Source organism: Vigna unguiculata, chromosome 5 (genome assembly GCF_037176805.1).
Source record: "Vigna unguiculata cultivar grain cowpea cultivar isolate G323 ecotype 2 chromosome 5, ASM3717680v1, whole genome shotgun sequence".
Classification (NCBI taxonomy): Eukaryota; Viridiplantae; Streptophyta; class Magnoliopsida; order Fabales; family Fabaceae; genus Vigna; species Vigna unguiculata.
The window spans coordinates 720,913-742,206 of NC_140796.1; the positions used below are offsets into that span (position 1 = coordinate 720,913).

Genomic DNA, 21,294 nt, shown 5'->3' on the forward strand with positions numbered 1-21,294 from the left:
AAGTAAAATAAATTGGATTTCTTTTTGGTTTGAGAAGAAAAAGAAAATACACATATAAATTCGTTCTTCTTAACAAGCAAAGAAAAGTGCAAAAAAAAAAAAAAATTGACAAGACAATACATTTACCATTGTATTTTGAACGTGTAACTTTCGAAAAATGTGTTTTTATATGTAAATATAACAAACAAAAATAATAATTTCACACCCTCAAAAAAATACATCCATCTTATAATTCATTTTAATAATATAATAATGTAGTAATATATTAAATTTTTAGTGTGATTTTTTTCTTTTTTCTTTTTTATCTTCCACCCTCTATCAAAGAGAGAAAAACATTTTTTTTTTTTGTGTGCGTGCATTTCCCTCTTCCCCGATTTTTATTAGAAATAAAAAGAGAAAAATGAAGAACTACAAAAACAGTTTCAAAATGTGAATCAATCAATGCTGAAGCAAATTGGCAATTTGACAAATATGTTTATGAGATTTGTATTATATATATAAACCAGTCCTCTTTTGTTTCCATTGCATAAAGTAAAGCTTTTTGAGACACGAAAGGTTTTATTTTGAAGGCAAGGATAAACACCACATCTCGGTTAACAAAAGACCCAAATACGAAACGATGTGTGTGAAGCTTTTTGTATTTTATAAATAAGAACACACACACAGACACACCATGATATATATATTTGGAAGATGAGAATCTGATGCACGTGGCAGCAAGGGAGTGGGAAATCCTAAGGCAGAAACAATGTGATGGAATTAACACTGCTTTTGATGTTTTTGTTGATTTGGTTTGGGATTTGTGGTGGTAAACGTGGAAGAAAACTGATAAACATTATCGTTTTAGGAAGATGGAGGAGGGACAAAAACAAAAGCATGAAACATCGACCACATGCAGATGATAATTGATAAACCTTGACGTGACAAAGCATACGCATTATAAGGGTGGACATGACTCGTGCTGCTACCAAACATGTCAGCACCACCACTTTCTTATAACATACACACCTTCTTCTACCACATGAAACAAAATGTCAGAATCCATTCACCCAATAAAGGCACGTATTTAGAGTACCAATTATCCAACACCAAAAAAGTAGTTAAATTTTGCGTTGGTAGTTTTAACATTTGCGTTCTTCGGGTGCTCGCAGCTTTACGGCATTTCCAACTGTCTCGCTTCGTTTTAGCTCAATCTTCACCCATTCTTCATCATTCATTGCACACTTTCTTCGGTCTTCACAAAGACACGTACCATTCTCATACCAAATACCCTTTTCCTACCTCTTTTCTTCAATTTCCTAATCCATACTGCATCAGAACAAATATACAACTTTTATTAACAATCAAAATTCGCCTCTCAATCATAAGTTAAACGCCTAAGTAACAATTAACATAAATTTTTCAAAGAACTCAACAACTTTATTACTAATTTTGTACACTCAAGCCACGTAAACAGAAACCATATAAAAGAATATCTTACTTTCGTATCAAAATTATACATGTCAATGTAAATGCATGTAGGTACGATCTATAAATCTCAGTTGTTCTGTGTGTATTAATTCTAAGGGTGTCAAAAAAGGTTATCACAGTGAGCCAATCTGGCAACCGATTCAAGCTAGGTGGAGTTAAACAAAAATCAAAGTTTGGTCAATTATGGACCAAAAGAAACCTGACTTATTTAACTCGAAGGTTAAATGGGTCGAGCTAGGTTTCCAGTAGATTGACTCATTATTAAGACTTCTATATCTGCATTTTTTATTCTATCCTAATTTCACGACTAACCAAAAACAAAATTGCAATGAGATCCTGCTCACGCTTGTAGGTAGTTTCGTTCTTATTACTTTCTGCAAAACTAAAATTGTTCATAGCCCTTCAACCAGTTGGGCTTAACACTATTACGTTTGACTGCAGTTTGTCGTGTTGGCCTTGCTGCTTCCAGTTGGTCTGTCATCTCAATTGGGCTTAAAGAGTCAGTAGCTTGGGCCATAACATTCTATTACAGAAGTTGTTAGTTATTTCTGAAAGCCTTAGTTGTTGTCCAAGGTTGTTAGTTGGAAAGGAATAGCTTTTCTGGAGTTAGTTAGCTGTGGTAACAGTTTTCCCCAACTGTACAACAAATACTAGATGTAATGTCCCGTCGCTTATTTCACCAGATAAGAAAATAACAAGCTTCATTAGATATTCTCAGATATTACTCTCCGCTTTCTCATAAATTCCCAGAGTTTTATTTTGTTGCTCACGCTTAGACTTTTTCAATTTTGTTAGAAGGTTGAGTGCCTCTTTAACTATAATCCAAATTAAGTAATAAACTCTTGAATGGTTGTTCATCCCGAGACCACCTAATTAACAACTCAGTGTCCTAACTACCTTTGCTCTAAGTCAGAATGTAGTGTGTACCAACTATGATGGTGTGGTGGCTCAAAGGCTAGTTCCAATGTGTTGATAGACGAACACTCATAAAGAAGGAAAATACAACACAGCTCATGAAGGAGTGGATTGTGTGTTTCAGCGTGTCTAGAGGGTGGACCATGTATGTTAAGTTGTTCTCAGATGGCGAGTCGTGGTCAGCTTGTTGAGCCTGTTGGACACAGCATCAACAAGCAGTAAAAGCAGTTCCACAAAGTGTGTGTGCGCTTAATGTGACTACATGTCTTAAGTGGAATGTAATTTAATAAGTTTCTTCAATATAATATTTTCTAGTTAAAGAAAATCTAATAGCATAGAGAAGACAGAGGTGCTAACATTTGACATGGAAGAAACTTTTGACGATTACATTGAGTAAAATTTGCAGTGACATATCATAAGAGTTCCAGGCATATATATACATGAATTGGCCAAGAGATCTCGTTGAAGTATAAACTCACCTTTCACAATTTTTTCTTTTCTCGGCAAGGGCTACTGCAACTTTAGCTCCAACAAGAGCATTATTCTTCACAAGAGCAATGTCTAAATTGTTGTTAAGCTCCACTTTAACACTAGACAAATATTGAAGGTTAATTATATTTTTGGTCCTAAAAAATGTTTGATAGGTCATTATTAACTCTAACTTTTACACGTTTGAAATCATATTAAAGTACACTTTCAGTCATTGATTTATACTAATGTATAGCTGGAAAACTCTAAAAGTGGATACTTGCAGCAAGTGAGGCACCTCCAGTCAGGTCATTTAGTCTAGCGAGCAAGAAAGGAGTCTCAGCACTCCCTGTTATATTGTTTTCCCTACAGGTGAATATATTAAGTTAAAGTTTAGAAAAATCAATATTAAAAGTGTGAAATAAAATTAGGAAACCATTTAATGTATATCTTCCATATTAAGCCATAATGGATGTAGAAGAGAGAACAAAGACATTTACCTGGCTTCTTTAATGGCTTTTTGAATGGCAGATTCAATTATGTGTCCAGAAGTTGAGTGTTCTTGAGGAATAGGAACCGCTATCAAAATCCCAGTCCCTAGCTTGAGTTTGAAGCTTGCATCTGCCAGAAGAATATAAATCATGGAGAAAATACAAACGGGCAACAAAAAAAAAAGGAAAAAGAAGGTTTTCCTTGCCTATTATGCTAGCGCAGTCTTCTGGGCTGTCTACCCGACATGAAACCTGAAATTTTGCAATGATCATGAAGAAAATGTAGTCAAACACAACATTAAGCACTTAATTATGCTATTCATGGACATGTTTAATATTGAAAGCATACGAGAATCTGATTTACTATACCTTGCAGCCACTTGTTTCCGTGAAAAATGCAGGAAACTCATTGGTCTTGTATGCAGCAACACAAACTCCTTGTGTTTCCTATTCAAGATAAACATACTAATAATAATAATAAAAGCTACGACTGATTACTGCTTCAGTAATATTAACACAAAAGTAAAAGGGTACCAGGTATTCAAGCGTCCTGGGAATATCTAATATTGATTTTACACCAGCACATACAACTGCTACTGGTGTTCTGCCTAGCTCAACGAGATCAGAAGAAATGTCCATAGCTGGCCAAAAGTACAAAAAATAATAATGCTCGATAAAAATCTCAGACTTTCTTTGCAGAAACTACAATAATATAAAAATTGAAAGAAAAAGAAACATCTATTGCGTTTGTAGACTGCAACAAGAAATTTTATTTTTCAGGATGTGACAAAACAGTTCCATCCAAAGAGAACTGAAGTTTTGCAGATTGTATTACACAAACATTTCCACTATAAGCCTATAAAAATACCAATCAAATATAGAGTCCTTCGGTATGTTTAGCGAAGGAGCAACTTCAAACTTTAATTAGCAGAAAATATCTTACAAAGAAACAAAAGGACCGAGTATGATTATTGTTTGTATATATTGTATAGCGAGACAAATTACAACAAGTGTTTTTAGGTCATAATGAAACATGACAAGATTTTTCCTGCAAAGGGAAAACTTGATCAAATGTCATAGCTCTCCCTTTTCGTTGTTCAAGTTGCAAATTGCAGGACTTTCAAAGACCCTAAAAGACATAACAACTTGTACAACAAGAACAGGTTGATTTATTTTGGTCTCAATTTTAAACCAAAATGTGTCATCTCTTACAGGCAAGGTTTCTCGGCATCCGTCATGAAAAAACAATTTGTTTTTATTAATGAGATATAGGAGGTTAACGTACTATGCTCCCCGTGTCGGTGCACGCCCCCAATCCCCCCAGTCACAAAGATGGGAATATTAACCTGCACAAAATTTTCAAAAGTACAGGCAGTTAAACCAAAACGGCATGATACAATGACTGAGGCTGAAATAGAAGTGGTATGAGAGAAAAATACCATAGAAGCAAAAAACATTGTCGCAGAAACAGTAGTTGCACCATTTTCACCTCGAGCTACCTGAAAACATAGATAAACTATGATGATGCACTAATGTTAAATAAGACTAAACGTACATAAATTGTCAAATCATACATAACTTCATAAAAACATATAAGTTCTAAAGGTGAAAATATTTCAAAAGGGAGCCAATTTCATGAAATAGTTAGTCCTAATAAAATTTTGTAATAGTAAGTCAATGAAGGACAAAAATTACATTAATTTCAATCAAACTTATTGACTCGCTTCTTGACCTGAGTTCATGAAGTTCACACGAATGTAGAAAGCTTGCCTGGGTTTACTCAGAAAAATGTTTGATAGCGAGTTAACTTGTTTTTTTTCCCTAAGATTGTAAACTTGTAAGAGTTTAAGAGTTTCTTCAAGAGTTTGAAAATCTTATTGATAGCTAACTATAGTGTAAAAGTATAATTAGATAAAGTCCTAGAACATGTTTACCGAGTATTAAACACCAAGGGCACCAAATCGTGGAAACATACTAATGATATATGCATACGTATAGGTATCATCTGCTACAAAAAATGTTTGATACTACTACCCATCTAGCATATAAGGGATAACGTTACGTTACAAACACAGTAAAGATGTCAACCTTAACCTATATTGGTTGACAACTCAAGCATTTTGCTTTTATACTTTTATTAAACCCTGCCCTGATTATAGTTGTGAAGAATACAAGTAACAAAACTTAATAAAGTTATACTACTTTCCAACCCATTTGACGAGCTCATTGCTCCCAACTGAAGTCGTCTTTCTCTACTGAATGAGTATGGTATGACCTCAATTGTTATCTTGCAGGCTCACATGTTTCAGTAGCATATATATACATATATATATTTGTCTGCCTCTCTCTGATACTGAGATGCCACTCTTTTTTGCTTCAGCAAAAAGTTATGTTCATGTGCCTGTATATGCTTCTGTAACAGAACTACACTCCCCACTGAGAAGGTTCACAAACTACTTCTTCATTTCACACTTCAGATGCAGGTCATTAATGCCACAATCTGAAACAGATAGATTAGCCAACCCGGCAGTGAGTAGTGGATAAAGTAGGTGGGCAATCACAGACGTGGGAAGGGCAAGAGTGTTTTGTTGTGTGAATTGCAGAGGATGGAAGCATTTCGGAATCACTACAAAAGAGTGGGCCCACACACTCCCAACACCGAGAACGCCCTCCTGAATCAGATTTCCTCTGGGATGTCTTCAAGCAATTCTTGCTATACATAGAGTTGCTCAAAAATTTTGGACTATACAACATTTTCAATGTAATGGGTTTCCTACTTTTCTTTTTGTAAGGTTTCTAATGACATTCATACAGAGATATGCATAAATTGTTAATATGGTAAACAATGTCAAGACACTCACAACATTTGCAATGTCCCTTCGAGCTGTCTTCCGAGCACTGGTTCCCAGACTAGCTAGTCTTTCAAGTTCTTCTAGACTTAGACCTATCCAGATAAAACAAGCAAGCAAAAGAATATCTGTCAAAAAGATATAATAAAACATATTTGTTACCATTGCAACAACAAAATAAAAAATGGGATGACAAACTCTTCAGCTGGTATTTTCAACTTGGTTCGCAGATATCATTCGTAAAGCAAGCGACATGGTATATGAATGATATAGTGCTTACACTAGACCTAACCCACATTCAGGTTGTTTTATGAATCAAAATTCATTGTTATTTTGACTCTTCTCTTCATTCCAAAAGCCCATTTCAAACCAAACTCGATTCACAAAACAACTTGAAAAGGAAATCCAAAGTTGGCTAAGCGCAAGCACTCCATCATACTTCTCATAACAGATCACTTGTGCTTGTAAGTGAATGTAAAATATGAAATACTGATTCGATCTATAGTTTGAGAAGGGTGAGAATAAATACCAACACAAGGCGTGCCGTCTAAAATTGCAATGGTGGCAGGAACTGCACCATTCTCTCTTACAATACGTTCCACCTCTATTGCAGTTTGCAAATTTTGAGGATATGGCATCCCTACAAACAAGAGTAACACTAAGTTGTGGGTTTATATGCGTGTGTGTAGGATATAGGAGCTATTGTAAGACATTAAAAACCATGTGAAATGATGGTAGATTCCAGAGCAACAACTGCTCGCCCCAATGATAATGCTTGAGAAACCTCAGAAGCTACCTTCACTTTCATTGATCCTCCAATTCCATTGACATGTGCAACCTATATCAAAACTCATTTCACACTTTCCTTAAGAATAATACCAAAATGATACAAAATTACTACAAAGGTTGAGAAAGGGAATATAGCAGTAAATACAATGGATGGTTATGAGAGAAATCGATTATCACTACCTTGTTGACTGCTTCGGTCAAATCCAAGTGCCGCCGAAGATTGGCTAGTCGCGACGCCGGTGAGAATGCCATGTCACCTTCTTGCTGGGAACTTTTGCTCTCAGAACAATTCAGGGCAATTTATCGTGGAAATTACATCGGACCAAAAACTTCCTAAAAAAAAAAAATAGTTCATAATAGTTTGCTTCTTCATACACATTTCTAAATTTTATCCAATATATAAATATATAGGGAGAAATTAATTTTAACTTAAGAAAAAAAATCATTTATTTCTTTATAGGAGAAATTCATCACAACAAAAAAAAAGTTTATTTTTTATTTGAAATTTTTGTGAATCTACTCATCTAATTATTTTAAATGACATGTAAATGTTAAATTCTAAAATTACTATACAATATTATTAATAAAATTACAGCTTTTAAATTTGAATTTTTATCGGTGTCATTCATAAGATTAATTAAAACAAGTTAATAATCGCTATCATTAATAATATGACCATATGAGAGTTGTAAAGATGTTTCAGTGAGAATACTTCACTTTTATTTTTATTTTTATTTTCTAGCTAATGACTAACTACAAAATTTACTCAAAGTCTTCAATGAGGAAAAATAAAAAATATTGAATGTTTTATTGGTTTTGTAACTATGAAGAGAAGGTACAGACGTATTAATTTTTGTTTATCTTATTTTATTTTGTTGAACTCTAGTTGAGCTATTCATAATTTTAAACTATTTTATTTATTCTTATATTTATTATCCGGTAATTATAATATTGATAAGAATTACCCACCACTACATCAATGTCATTTTTTTTACCTATTTTGATTTCTCATTTTAATACTAATTTATAAAAAGATATTGTCTTTAAAAATGTTATGATTGTTTATTGTTGCTTTACTCTTGCAAATATGCAACTAAAGCAATTGTACCAGGCCTATCGTGATTCGCGATATTATTTATCAAATATAACTAATTCACCAATTAATTAAAACTTTAAATATTATTTTTAAATAGGTAAAATGTATTAATTATTTTTAATTTAAATTTAAGTCTGCTTTTGATTTGAATTGAAATATATAAATACTATTAATTAATTAATTAATTAATTAAAATGTTAAAATCATGTTTGATTATCGGAGCTAAATATTTTATACTTAAATAATCATGTTAAAATTACATCAACAGGTTTATTATAAGAAAATAAAAAATAAAAAGAAAAGGAAGTGAGAAAATATCAAAATGACAAGAAAGAAGCACTGATGAAGAAATGTTGAGTTGAGTTGCTAAGCTTCATCAATCCTCGTATGGTGTTTGTGGGTAGCTTCAATCATGCTGTTTCTTTCTCTTCGTCCTCGTTTCTCTCCAAATACAGATTCATATTCTCATATTCACATTTCCTCTTCACTGCTCCCAAGTTCCAACAACAGTCACAATCACCAACCCCCTTCTCAAGTTCCCATCAAAGCTCCCACTCCTCCATGGATGAAAGGTCCTCTTCTTCTCCAACCCAACGAGCTCGTTGACCTGTCCAAACCCAAAACCAAGAAGTTCAAGTTGGAAAGACAAGAACTTTCTGATAAAGATTTGATGGGCAAAGAGGCAAGGGGGAAGAGGGTCATGAAGAAAATTGTGAAGAAGGTTGAAAAGCTTCGCAGCAGTTACAATTCAGCTGAGGCTCTGATTGGTTCACCCAATGTGGAAAGCTTAGGAGGAGTTTTGGAAAGTTTGAAGGAAAATGAGGAAGTTAGAAGCACTAAGGGGAGAATGCCATGGGAGAACGATTCTAAGTTTGTTTACGAGAAAATTAAAAGGAAAAAGGCTGTCACTGCTGCAGAGTTGGCTCTTGATAAGGTACTATTTCGAAGGTTGAGGGATGAAGCTGCAAGGATGAGAACGTGGATCAAGGTTAAGAAAGCTGGTGTTACACAAGATGTTGTGGATCAAATTAAATTGACTTGGAGGAGAAGTGAGCTTGCCATGATTAAATTTGATATCCCTTTATGCAGGAATATGAGTAGAGCTCGAGAAATTGTTGAGGTGTTGGTTTGTTCATATCCCACTAGTAGAATTTTGTTAAACTGTTTGCCATCATTATATTGTTAGTGTACTGTACCTATGCATGACTGAAAGATAGGTTTATAAGGCCATTGTGCTCTGTGTATTGTTATTTCTTGCCTGCTGACAATCTAGTTGTATTTGTTGATGCAATTCATACTTTGTGCAGTGTGTTTTTGCTGGTTAAGCATTTGTTTTAGTATGATAAAATTTCCAACTTTTAAAGCTAAGATAAGGATTCACATTCACAGGTATGTTTATAGGTGTTCAATATTGAAAGTTGATATAATCTGGTTCAACTCTGACTAATATAATATCGAGTGTCTTGTTACTGCTAAATAATGCTATGTTTTATTTAGCAGACATGCTGCTACGTATGAATTAATTTTGTCAATGATCTAATATTAGTCAAACTGATCTGATATGTAGATAACTATTTCTGCTATGTTTTATACATATTTCATGTTATCCTTCTGTGTTATCTTATGATTTCATTAGTTTTCATTTACCATTTGAATAGACAAAGACGGGAGGCTTAGTTGTTTTGAGTAAGAAGGATTTTCTTGTGGTTTACCGTGGATGCAATCATCAGTTGACAACTAAAGGTTATCAAAGTCCAAGAAAAAATCATTCCAAAATGAGTGGGGCGGAATCAATTACCAATGGTGATATTTGCTCAGTTGATTCCAACCACAGTTTGAGTGAGATGCTGAACGTCAATGCTGAGGATAAGGATTATTTATCAACTACTGTACAAAATATGAATTTTCAAACGGCCAGCAGCTCACTGTATGAGAGGGAAACTGATAGATTATTGGATGACTTAGGACCTCGCTTCGTTGATTGGTGGATGCCCAAGCCATTTCCAGTAGATGCTGACTTACTTCCTGAAGATGTTCCTGGATTTCAGACTCCATCAAGGCTCTGTCCACCTCATTCTGGTGCTAAACTAAGTGATTATGAACTAACATACTTCAGGAAGCTTGCTCATCCTTTACCGACTCATTTTGTTCTCGGTACCCTCCTGCTCCTTGCTATCCTTCAATTTATTTTCCAGACTTTCCTTAATATGTGTGCAATTTATATAAAATAATTACCTGGATAATTCAGCTTAGCAAAATATATAATTATATTTTTTATTTGCTTTGGTTTCTTATTTGACCATTTGGTCTTGTTATCATCACCATCGTCATCGTCATCATTATCTCGTGATATCTTCACTCTTCAACTCTTGATATCATTATGAGAAATGCTGGCAAAACACTTTCTAACACTGTTCATTATTTACTGAAATTTATTGAAAATCATAATATTTTGAGTTTCACATTATATAATCAGTCTCTTGCATGATATCATAGTTTTCAATACACTTCAACTATAAAAATTCACAGAAAGAGTCTTTGCTAGCAATCTTCGTATCATTAATTTTCTGTTATGGCTAACTCAGTGAATTTTTCCCTATTCATAATTGAACAACACTGTTTTTTTTTCATCTGGTTCTGAATTCTGTCATCCTTCTTTCCTCAGATATAATAAATTGTATAAACATAGTTTTCTGCATACTAGCTTATAGGTAGGTTATAGCCAACAATTTATTTTGTTGTGCACAAGACAAACTCGTCTTTACAAGCTTGCCCATGTTTGTTTTTATGACTTATTTTATACTTGTAGAAAGAAACTCGATGCAAGGAGTCTATTGGCTGGTATTCTTGGGTTGGGAATAACTACATACACAATTCAGTGTCAGTTGCCACAATTGGTGATAGGTCTTATGTATTAATCTTATGACCTCGATGGTATCAACTTAGAAAGCAATATCGTACTTGAATGGAGCTGAGTTCTTGATGCAATATTTATCCACTACGTATACATGGTCAAGCAGTATCCGTATCAATTAAATGTAAATTAATATTAGCTTTAATAAGCAATTGCCAAGCTGAGCTATTTTCGTAAAAGTATTATGCATGAAGTTAATTAAATGTTTTTTGTCTCTTTTATATGAAGGGAGGAACAAAGGACTCAAGGGCTTAGCAGCGGCTATCCTAAAGTTGTGGGAGAAGAGTCTTATAGCGAAAATTGCTATCAAGTATGGAATTCAAAACACTGACAATGAAATGATGGCCAATGAACTAAAGGTAGGTTTGCTAAAAATTTGACTGTCCCATGTAATGAGATGCAATGCAAGACATCCTAAACCTTAGGTGTAGGTTTCATAATAGTATGCTTGTGAGTGAGACTTTTTCATGTTGTGTTGAGATGGAGACTGTTAAATGATTGTCCTGACTCACTTTTTGGGGAAGAACTTGTCGCTTTGGTTGTCCTAGCTGGAAATGTAGACTGATACAAGAATGGCTGTGTAAGTCTCTACAATGCGAGGGCCTGTTTAGAATGAGAAGTTCACAATGCCTACTGGAAGAAAAACTCATTTGTTGCACCAACCATATTTTTCCAGATTAGTTTGCTAATATGCAATACTGGTGGAGTTGACCGCTTGGGCTGTCTTTTGTAGCTTGTGTATTAGTTCTTGTAATGGTTTTGGTATGTGCATCCGTAAACAGGTCTAAATATTTTATGTATTTAATGCAGCGTCTCACTGGAGGAGTTTTGTTATTGCGCAACAAATTTTACATAATACTCTACAGGGGAAATGATTTCCTTCCAAAAAGAGTTGCAGCTTTGGTAGAAAACAGAGAATTGGAGCTTAGAAGTTTCCAATTTGATGAAGAAGTTGCACGAATGAAAGCACTTGAAGCCTTTTCTCCTATCGATGAAGTGCCACAAGACACTAGTACAAGTGGAACTTTAACAGAATTCAAGAAAATTCAAACAAAGTTTGAGGATACAAAAAATAGAAACAAAGAGTTAAACATTCAACTGGAAGCAGAAATATGTAGACTGGAGAAGGAATTGAAAGATAAACAACACAGAGCATTTATTGTAAGATGTAGTTAATTGAAGTTTTCCTTTTGTATTTATCATATATTGATTGATACTCTTTAATTAGTTTTGATGATTCTGCAGCTGAACAAGAAAATAGAGAAATCAGGGAAGGAATTATCAAAGTTAAATGCTGCATGGACACCTAGTGAGCAGGATACTGATTTGGAAATAATGACAGATGAAGAGAGAGAATGTTTTAGAAAGATTGGATTGAAGATGCAAAGTTGCTTACTGCTTGGTATAGAAATTCCACTTCTATAATTTTGATTAGATATACACATTTACAGACTCTTCATTCTTTTGCCTACATTTTTTTTTTCAGCATTCTTGTGTCTACATGTCTTGCTTTTTTTTCTCATTGTTTTTAGCTGTTAAGATGTTCCACATCAGTTACTCAAAGTACACCTTATAAATGAATGCAGGAAGACGAGGAATCTTTGATGGTGTATTGGAAGGCCTACATCAACATTGGAAACACAGAGAAGTGGTGAAGGTCATTACGATGCAGAAACTATTCAGTCAGGTCATAAACACTGCAAAACTGCTGGAGACAGAAAGTGGTGGAATTTTAGTTTCAGTTGATAAACTGAAACAGGGCCATGCTATTATTATATACCGTGGAAAAAACTATAGTCGACCTTCAGTAAAGTTAGCAAAAAATCTTCTAACTAAAAGAGAAGCATTGCGTAGATCTCTTGAAATGCAAAGAAATGGAGTAAGTGACTACCTTCTTTTGCATCCATTGTTGCCATAGTTCATATCCAATTCTCTTTTTTGTACTTTCCATTGATTAAGCTTCATTTGTTTAATACTGTTTCAGTCGCTTAAGTTTTTTGCTCGTCAGAAAGACCAAACAATCTCCGAGCTAGAGCTGAAACTGGTAAATTCCAACAATCTATGCTTGAAACTGGCATTCATGTATAGCAATATTAACAAATAACAAAGTATTTCTAAGTGTCTGTCACATTTTACCAGAAAACTCAAACTTTATTTGTTATGCTGTGTAACTGGGATTGTTTTTTGTAATTGTAGGAAGATCTGCATCAGAGAAAGGAAATTGAGCGGACAGAATCTGAAAATTAATACATGCATGTATGTACAAGACATGTATGATTATCATGTTACAACCTCTCTCTAACTAGCATGCTCATTGATGGTGGACGAGACATATGAGAAAGTCAACAAGCATTTGTAAGAATGAAAACATGTTTTGCAAGTAAGCTTTCCACTAATTTGTTCTGAAAATTTTTCGTTTGAGTTCAGCTGTTCAAACTGTTTCTTGTTTGATTAATTAATGAGTAGGTTGTGGAACATGTTCATTTGAGTAGGTTGTGGAATTTAATTTGATTTTTTTACCTCTTGCAGAAATCAAGTGTTAATGTAAAGAGATTCAAGCAATTTTCACTCATGTTCAACCACTCTCAACTTTCTGTAAGTTGAAGCTGAATCCTTTGAATATGTTCTTGATTTTGCTGGTGGTGGTGGGCATGATTTTTTACTTTATGAGGAAAAAAGATTGATCGTACATCACAACCGTCCATTGCGGAGGACACTTCGTGGATTGGATCCATCTTGTTTGATGTAAATAGTTAGAACTCTTGGATAACTATAATATGTTTGGATGGATAAATTTTATAAAGCAACTCATTTTTTTATGATTTATGAAAAAAAAAATGTATTGTTTGGATGAAGAATTTAAAAATTTATAAGAATAATTTTATTATTTAAAACGATGGAAATTTGAAATTTATTTGAAGAGTAAGAATTTACTCTCTTTTTTTGTTGTTTTTATTATTTTTTATTATTTTTTTAATATTTTCTTTTCGATTCAGTTTGGACAAGGTCATTGTTTTTAGTTGATTATGATTCTGTCATTATTTAGTTTTGATTGGAAAATACCAACATCATTTCATTATCTGATATTTTGAATGGTCTTTCCAAAATATGAGATGCTTTCTTGAAACAAAATTTCTAAAATAAGTTTTCTAATATCTTTTCAAACGAGCTTTGTGAAAAAAGATATTTTGATCCTTTTGCTTTAAGCATGGTAGTGCAATTAGTAATATTTGGGGTGTAGGAAGAAAAAAGACCAGGTTTTGTTTGTTTCTGGATACACAATAGACCAGATTAACAAGAACAAAATATCTTGTTAGACTGGAGAAAAATTAAAGAATCAAACTATAACAGCTTTTTTAATCACTTGAATACCTTTACAAAAAAATAATTTTGAATAAATATGATTGTTTTCTGTTCAAGTGATGTTGTTATTATCCGGTTATAAACATTTTAAATAGTTAACTCATATTTATAATCGAGCTTTTCATAAATTTCCTCAATTATCATTATTTAATTTTAAAATTATTTCATATAAGTTATAATTTGACAATCTAATCTACTTTATTTCATGCAGCAAGTTCACATTTTCAGTGAACAGATGATAAGGAGGACAGAGTTGTTGGAAACTATAAAGTTAAACAAAAATACAGAATTAAAATACTAATTAATAATAATAATCCATTAATTTCCTATCTTCAACTTCGTTAACTTTGCAAGCAGTTCTTTTATCAGTTTTGATGGAATGGCTCCATTTTCATCGTATATTAGAAAGTGCAAAAAAAGAAAGAAAAATACAAAAAAGGAAACCTTTGGCAACAAGCATAGGTCATATTCTTCAACTTTGATGAGTTTGGTCAAAGCATTAGGTAAAAAGTAATTATAAGTTGTAACAACCATAAAAAAAAGATTAATTCAATTAAAGTGGGATATTAATAATGAAATCCAAAATTTTAGTATAATGAATTTATAGATTCTTTTATATATTACTCAATTATTTTTTTTACTCAATATTACACTTACATTTAAATTTTGCTAGTAGTATCATTCAAAAAGTAGTATCATCAAATTTTACTCAATATTACCCAACAAAGCAAAAGTATTAGCATTCCATGTGATGATCATTTGCTTTCCGTTAAGAGTTGCTTTCATCTTAGATCACATTTTCTAACTCCTAACTTATATATTTGACTCAAACTATAAAGTGAATCATAACCACACAACAACTTTTTCTTCCTCTTATAAACTATTACTCTATGTTTTCATCTTGAAATTAATTATAAAAATGATTAAAAATATCAATGTTAAACTCAAATTGTGCTAGGTCGGTATTGTTAAATCCGAATCTGACCCAACCATCTCAATGTTCATCGCCACTATAGTTTTTGGAAGTACCTATTAAATTTAGTTCTAAATGTGACCATAATCGGATGTAAAATCTTCAAACAAATTCGCATGTGAGGTACGATAGCAATTATATCAATGACTGAAAACAATACACGGTGCTATTTTTTGCCACGTGTTATTATTCAAAGAGAAAAAAAAAACTTAAAACTGAAAATTGTTGCGAAAGAAACATTTGAGTCAAACGTATTTAGTAGCAGAAGTGTTATTTTCATTGTCATTTGGTTTTGTTGTGAGCAGCTAGTGCGAGAGAGATTCCCCCTAACGTGTCCAAAAGAATTTCACGCCACCACTACACTTCAAGCCAAAGCAACAACCCAATTTACTCGCATCTTTCTCTCTGTAAATAGAAAATTCTTTTTATTTGCATTAAGTTTAACTCGACCTCACAAAATCAGTTCGTAAAATGAAGTTTATACTTTATTTATATATTATAAAATTGTCTTATTTTTAATTAATGTGAAACTTTCGACAAATACTTTTTTGAATATTTCTTTCTTATAGTTATTATTTTTAGCTTGCTCAGATCATGACAATAAGGGGAAAGATGCCCTCGATGATGGCATGGTGGGGCTGTTTAGATTCTAAATGGGATGTTAGGGAGCACAGCAATTCACCCTTTTTAGGTTACTTCAACAAGATAATGAAAACAAAATGGCTCAAAAATGGGTCACTCAGACACCAAGATTCCTTCAAGGTTTGAACAAATCCAAAACTGTTTGTCATTTTCACTGGGTCTCTAGTCCCTATGCAACAGAGACAAATCATGAACCACAAATCAAATATAATTAAGCCCTTAATATACTTGTTAGATCTCAAATCTCTAGCTAGAATAGAACTAGAATCATTGCTTGCCCACACTGTGCTCAACATCATTATTTTAGAACCCTATAATTAAAGCTTCAAAAAGTACACCTGTTACAGTACACACGTTACGCAATGAATCAACACACGTACATACATTGGACCTACCTTATCAGAGAGTATAAACCCTAGACAAGTACAAAGGAATGTGCATTATCCTTGCATAATTTAGTTCGGACACCGTTCGATACTATACTACTCTAATGTATTATTATTGCTACCTTTTTAAGCATACCCAAAGAACAGGATATGAATTTCATTAAAAATATAGAACTTTGCTACATCAGGAAAATATGATTATTTTTTACATTCTCTATCAACAAAACCCTAAATAAAGAAGCATTGCTTAAGTGTTACAACAAAACAAAAGCTCTTTTGATCCAATGGGACAGGACAAAAACAGAAGACCATCGATAATAATAATCCACCTTTGAGCAGAAACACATGGGAAGCTGCGAATAGAGACACAGTTGTAGGAAAGTATCACGGTCTTTTTCTTACAACCACTTATCTCTCATCACTCTTCTTCTAGATCCATTCTAATAAACACAAAAATAAGCACCCTACTACTTTCCATGTTATGTTAGAAATCATGTCAAATCCATAAATAATAACTTCACATTAAATATTAAAAATATAACTGTTATTTTATGGCAGTATTAACCATTAACAAATCTTTTGGTGAATAATTCCGAAATTAATCGGCGTGTGGTGAGAATAAAATATTCGTGGAAAAGTACTTGATATACGTATACGACGTCGCATCATAACCGTTCCGCTGACGCGGCAACGGGCAAAGTGTTAGTTACATTGATTACTTACTGCCTTCACGGCTTTACCAGAAGCGCACTCGGCGCATGTTAGCAACTAACGTTTAATTTAATATAATATTATTATTTTTTTGTATGAAAATTATAATGTTATTGTTATATGTGGAAGAATTCAAAATAATAGAATAAATAAAAAATAAAATTGAGTAATTGAATTAATCCGTACAGTTATGACACAGTGGAGAGAAAGTATGAGTGGTACTATTCCGGGATGGTGACAAGCACCGGCCGCCACGCTCTTCTCAGCAACCGGTAGCGGAAGACGGAGGATACCGGGCGGAGAGCTGCGGCGGAGCGCCGGAAGGGAGATCCGGTGCGGAGACGGAGGCCGAGGGCGGAGTTAGGGATGAGTTCGACAGACTGATCTTCTTCTTTTTCTTTTTCTTCTTCTTCTTTTCGTTGGTGTTGCTGTTGTTGATGGAAGATTGTTTTGTCTTCGTTGAGAGGTGGCGGCGGTGAGGAGACGAAGAGGTCCTTGAGCTTGTGGCGGACGCGGGGCTCCGGGAGGGGCGGGGGATCTTGCGGCGGGGGATGGAATCGGCGTCGGGCGAGGAACATGCGGAGGGTCTTGCGGCGGCGCAGGTGGATGACAGGGCTGGTTGTTGGACTGCGGGTGGGACTGCCGGCGACGGCGCATTGGGTGGCGAGAAACTTGAATTTGTGCATTGAGAATGAGGAGAGAGAAAGAGAGAGTGAGATCTGAGAGAGGAGAGAGAGAGATTGATTGGACTGAGAAAGGAAAGGGAAGGGAAGAGGGCTTTATCGGGGAATATAAAAGCTGCCTTTTTTTTTTTTCTTCGCCCCAAATTCTACTACTTCACAATACTCCTGATGCTATATTTTTTGTTTTATTTGTTTTTTCCTTTTTCTTCTTTTTCTAATGCTCTTTTTCATTACTATTCAACTTTTATTTTTTATTCTACAATTCAAAATGGTTTAAATTTCTTCCAACACTATGACACATGCAAAGTCTTGAAATACACTAATTACAGTCTTGAAAAAATACATAGGAATAAAAAAAATGATTATTTTTACATAATGAACATCAAAGTCAATTAAAGCCAGAATATAAATTGAAGAAGTTGTGTGAAATAACTTTCTCATTTAATATCTCTCTCATATTTGTATATATGTTTGATGAATTATGTGTGATTTACATTTATGAGATTGAGATGTGTTGATGAGAAGTAGTGCAACAAAGAAGACCAGAAAGATTGAATTGCATTGAGCAGCCAACCTCCCAAGAAATATGGGCATAAATCAATTAATGCATCCAAAACAGAAGAAAAAGTCGAATTCATTGAAGTGTAACTTTGACATGGAGTCACCAATTTCAGAAGATTTAGTTACTTTGTTTTGGGTCAGCATGATTTGGTTGCTTAGGTTGCAATTATACCTTTATAAAGTAACCTTGGAGGGAAATGTAATCACAAAAGTCTAGTAGTAAGAATCAAGAGTTAAACCAAAACCAATTTTATATGTAATCAACAAATTTAGGGAAGATTGATGATCTAGCAAAAAAATAAAATATTTTATTAAGTAATATAAAACTTTATATACACACTATAAATATTTAGTTACAAAACTTTAAACTTAATTCAATCTTATAAAATCAAATTAAAAAGTATAATTTGTACTTATTTATATAGTGTAAATTAAGAATGATATTGTAGAGCAGATCGTGCGGACTAATTCGCAAATCCACAAGAAAAAATGTAAGTTTGTTTTGACTCGTCCTACATAATCATAACATGTAGTTCATGCAAACCGACCTGCGTTGTCCACATGAATTTAAATTTTGAAAAAAAAAACATATGTTTTTAGATTAAATGGAAAGAAAAGTACCCCATGATACAACAATGATGATTTTTGACCATTAGGTGGGTATAAGTATAAGGGTGTTAAGTAAACATTTACATAAATGCATGAACCTAACTATTATGGTTAATAATACTCATCATTTCAATAAAAAAAAAATCTAGATTAAAAAAGTTCAATAGTTATTTTTAAATGAATATTTTATTGATTACGTTTAAACTAAGTTTCTTTTCCTTCTTTGAATGTAATGCATTATGTTTGTTAATCCAAAATAACAAAATTGAAAAAAAAAAAAGCAATCCTTATGTGGGTCGGCTCACAAGCCCATAAGTCAAATGTTATGTGAGGTGGACTGACCTGACCCACTTTTTGTAGGCCAAATGTGAGCAGGTCCAAAACGGAATCGGCAGACCCTTATTATCACCCATATTGTAAATGTATTTTATCTCTAATCGATGTGAGATCTTTGTCACACCCTTCTCATGTTAAGACATACATCTTGAGCATATGATTAGATATTAATGATGATCCAATAATGGGTATGGATGATACAATAAACCTAGCAAAAAATAAATCTTACTATGATAAACTTAATATGACTTTGGTACCAAATTAAGAGGTAAATTTTAAGCCTAATTTATTCAACGGATGCATCGACATGAAATATTAGAAATCCTACATATAACAAGATATAACATGAATTTATAATATATAAATAAGTATAAACATTACTTTACAAATTGATTTTATAATATTGAATTACACTTACATGTTAATTTAAAAAATAATTACAATTTATATAATTTTAAAATATGTAAATTGATGAAATAAAATAAGATAAATAGTCACCATACTACAATAAGTATTAATATATTTTATTTTTAGTGTATTAAAGAGAAAAAGTTACAGTTTTAATATTCACTTTGTGACTTACTGACCATACTTTTTAATTAGCTTTTAAACCACTTTATTATTTAACGAACTTAATCTTTAATTAGTGTTTAATTATTTGGATATTTATATGAATCTTTATTTCATCATAAGCTTGAGTATCCATACCTATATTCATATAAATTTTTTTATACTAACACAATTGAATGATTTTCCATAAAATATAAAATCAATCGATCTAAGTTCACAAATTTCTTAAAGTTAATTACTTATTGGTATACTTTAAATTATTTTTTCTTGCCATGTTATCTATAAAAAATACTCTTTATGCCCGTTGAAACAAATTGATGCAATATAACATCAATTGGATTTGTCTTTATGAACTTTTGTTAACTTAATATGATCTACAGAACTTTCAATCGATGATTTGGTTGGTTAATTTTATATTTTGCAATTAGTGAAAGTATAAAGTTTTGATGTATAATAGTATTAGTCTATATTTTCCTCTCTCCCTCTCTCTCCCAGTATATATAATTATAATATTTTTTTTATTAAGAATAAAAAGTGTGTTAGGAGGAATACGTTAGAAAGTTTGTTCTTTTTTATAATACTAACATTAACATATTAACAGTGGAAATTGTGTTTGTAGTAAATTTATGTTGTGAAGTGTGAAGAGTTGGCCGCGAAAACAGGGTGCTTGAAAAGCAGTGAACCAAACTATAATTGATTTGTGCAGTACTGAGTCGTCCGCTCCAATTTCAATCATTCATTCACTTCTTCAAAAACTTAAAAATAATATTTCATTTCATAATCAAAACTCAAACTCTTTCATTAAAACGACGTTGACGTAACGGACCTATCTTTCTTTACTAATATTTAACTATGCCTAACACAACTATTAATTATGCCAACAATATACTTAAGACATGCTTAAATTACCAAAAGTTTTGGAGTTTGAATTTACACACCGACCCGGGTTCGATGACCCGGTCGGGCCGGTCCGACGACAGATATGTCGATCAGGTTTGACGATTTGAACATGTCGGGTCGATCCTACGATAAGATCGGGTCGGACTGATTCAACGATCCAAACAAGTCAGACCGATTCAATGATCTGGACAAGTCCGATCCGACTTAAAGATAATTTGACCCGACATGACAGCCAGAGTAGGCCAAACCGACGTCCTAGACGTGTCGGTACTGAGCCAACAACAGAAAAGTTTAATAATATATTTTAAAAGATAATATATTTTTCATGTTTAAGAAAAAAATCCATGAAATGACGGGACTTTTGTGATATTTTTGATCCTGTAGACTTCTTTAATAGAGACTTTTTGAACCTGTGGGCTTTTTTGACCATAATCTTGTGGATTGGACCAAATTGATAACTTTATATATATATATATATATATATATATATATATATATAAAACTAGTTATTAACAAGTTATCCGATAACGGTATTTGATAACAGATAAAACAACAATTAACAAATTTT

The 21,294-nt window shown here is 33.1% G+C and overlaps 3 protein-coding genes across 4 annotated transcripts; 1 reads left to right on the top strand and 2 right to left on the bottom strand.

The window, feature by feature from the left end:
• Positions 1-877: 877 nt before the first annotated feature.
• On the bottom strand, positions 878-7,353 carry LOC114183427 (indigoidine synthase A family protein). Of its 2 annotated transcripts, none has more exons than XM_028070447.2 (13): positions 7,163-7,353; positions 6,914-7,031; positions 6,723-6,833; positions 6,206-6,288; positions 4,784-4,843; positions 4,630-4,690; positions 3,879-3,985; positions 3,714-3,791; positions 3,551-3,596; positions 3,354-3,474; positions 3,134-3,219; positions 2,865-2,946; positions 878-1,308 (listed from the first exon to the last, which is right to left on the bottom strand). In XM_028070447.2, the coding sequence occupies exons 1-13, from the start codon at positions 7,232-7,234 to the stop codon at positions 1,299-1,301; spliced, it is 1,035 nt and encodes a 344-aa protein (XP_027926248.1). In that variant the 5' UTR covers positions 7,235-7,353; the 3' UTR covers positions 878-1,298. The 2 variants fall into 2 exon arrangements, with proteins under 2 accessions (XP_027926248.1, XP_027926249.1); XM_028070448.2 differs by having other exon boundaries at positions 6,990-7,031; positions 7,163-7,276.
• A 1,042-nt stretch (positions 7,354-8,395) lies between these two features.
• CRS1 (maize chloroplast splicing factor-like protein) lies at positions 8,396-13,886 on the top strand. The gene is made up of 9 exons (XM_028074005.2): positions 8,396-9,198; positions 9,737-10,232; positions 11,221-11,351; positions 11,803-12,153; positions 12,238-12,394; positions 12,579-12,871; positions 12,977-13,036; positions 13,189-13,372; positions 13,522-13,886. The coding sequence occupies exons 1-8, from the start codon at positions 8,491-8,493 to the stop codon at positions 13,237-13,239; spliced, it is 2,247 nt and encodes a 748-aa protein (XP_027929806.1). The 5' UTR covers positions 8,396-8,490; the 3' UTR covers positions 13,240-13,372; positions 13,522-13,886.
• Positions 13,887-17,205: 3,319 nt separating this feature from the next.
• On the bottom strand, positions 17,206-17,870 carry LOC114185704 (uncharacterized). The gene has a single exon (XM_028073578.2). The coding sequence runs from the start codon at positions 17,751-17,753 to the stop codon at positions 17,289-17,291; it is 465 nt and encodes a 154-aa protein (XP_027929379.1). The 5' UTR covers positions 17,754-17,870; the 3' UTR covers positions 17,206-17,288.
• Positions 17,871-21,294: the final 3,424 nt, after the last annotated feature.

Coding starts and splice junctions, on each gene's coding strand:
- LOC114185704 (XM_028073578.2), bottom strand. CDS start 17,753: ATGCACAAATTCAAGTTTCTCGCCACCCAATGCGCCGTCGCCGGCAGT.
- CRS1 (XM_028074005.2), top strand. CDS start 8,491: ATGCTGTTTCTTTCTCTTCGTCCTCGTTTCTCTCCAAATACAGATTCA. Junction 10,233..11,220: donor ACCGACTCATTTTGTTCTCG/GTACCCTCCTGC, acceptor TTTTATATGAAG/GGAGGAACAAAGGACTCAAG. Junction 12,872..12,976: donor TTGAAATGCAAAGAAATGGA/GTAAGTGACTAC, acceptor ATACTGTTTCAG/TCGCTTAAGTTTTTTGCTCG.
- LOC114183427 (XM_028070447.2), bottom strand. CDS start 7,234: ATGGCATTCTCACCGGCGTCGCGACTAGCCAATCTTCGGCGGCACTTG. Junction 7,032..7,162: donor TGACCGAAGCAGTCAACAAG/GTAGTGATAATC, acceptor GTTTTGATATAG/GTTGCACATGTCAATGGAAT. Junction 3,220..3,353: donor AAAGCCATTAAAGAAGCCAG/GTAAATGTCTTT, acceptor ATTCACCTGTAG/GGAAAACAATATAACAGGGA.